The sequence below is a fragment of the Alosa pseudoharengus genome, unplaced genomic scaffold, assembly GCF_046254945.1.
Source record: "Alosa pseudoharengus isolate Yale_2024_CS ecotype anadromous, Long Island Sound unplaced genomic scaffold, YU_APseudo_1.1 YU_APseudo_1.1_scf_1, whole genome shotgun sequence".
NCBI lineage: Eukaryota > Metazoa > Chordata > Actinopteri > Clupeiformes > Clupeidae > Alosa > Alosa pseudoharengus.
The window spans coordinates 39,111,568-39,112,665 of NW_027468564.1; the positions used below are offsets into that span (position 1 = coordinate 39,111,568).

General features: G+C 45.4%; 1 protein-coding gene across 1 annotated transcript; it reads right to left on the reverse strand.

Moving 5' to 3' along the window:
* Window positions 1–423: 423 nt before the first annotated feature.
* LOC143138529 (histone H4-like) lies at window positions 424–735 on the reverse strand. Its single transcript, XM_076299009.1, has one exon. It carries the CDS (start codon window positions 733–735, stop codon window positions 424–426), a length of 312 nt encoding a protein of 103 aa, XP_076155124.1.
* Between the last annotated feature and the right edge of the window lie 363 nt (window positions 736–1,098).

Sequence of the window (1,098 nt, forward strand, 5' to 3'; positions counted from 1 at the left end):
TGAGTGCCCATAAAACGTTGGTATATGGCCGCCGAGTGGAGGGACTTGCCTAAAAGGACTTTGGTATAGCTTTTTCAATATTCAAATTACCCTATACAGGAACACAACCTTTTTATGAGAATCTGGGTGTCTCTTAAAGGAGAATTCCGGTGTGATATTGACCTAAAGTGTGTTGAAACATGATACCGAGTGTGAACGTATGTCTCATAGCCCATCTCGGCTTGTCCCCTGCACTCCAAAATATGGCGCTAGTTAGCCGATGCTACCAGCTGCTACTTTTGGAGTGCAGGGGACAAGCCGAGATGGGCTATGAGACATACCTTCACACTCGGTATCATGTTTCAACACACTTTAGGTCAATATCACACCGGAATTCTCCTTTAAAAGAGTCTGAGTATTTAAGTCAAGAGAGAGATTTGATCTTTAACCACCAAAACCGTACAGTGTACGACCCTGGCGTTTCAGAGCATAGACGACGTCCATGGCGGTCACAGTCTTTCTCTTGGCGTGCTCGGTGTAGGTGACGGTATCGCGAATCACGTTCTCCAGGAAAACCTTCAGCACACCACGGGTCTCCTCGTAGATGAGACCAGATATACGCTTCACACCACCACGGCGGGCCAGACGCCTAATTGCAGGCTTGGTAATTCCCTGAATGTTATCACGAAGAACTTTACGGTGACGCTTTGCGCCTCCTTTTCCAAGACCTTTCCCTCCTTTGCCTCTGCCGGACATCTTTCAGACTTCTTGTGGCTGGCTGAGTTGTACGAATATGAAGTAGTAATGGCTCGCAACTCGTAATTGTTTCCTCAGAGAGGACCTTGTTGAAAACTACTAAGCACTGCCCCTTTACTCCCTCCTTTTCCTTTCATGCATGGAGAGTGCGCGGGCATTTAATGCAAAAATACGTCACCAAGAAACGCCCACATCTTAGCTTCACCCACCTCACAACGAAACAAAGTAGGACCGACATTGTTACTTTGCACAACTGTTTTCCTTTTTTTTTTAAATCCCAATTCGACACAGGACAGGCACTCTTAACCCTTGTATGATGTTCGGGTCATATTGACCCTTTTTAAAAAATAAATAAATAAATAA

Coding starts and splice junctions, on each gene's coding strand:
- LOC143138529 (XM_076299009.1), bottom strand. CDS start 735: ATGTCCGGCAGAGGCAAAGGAGGGAAAGGTCTTGGAAAAGGAGGCGCA.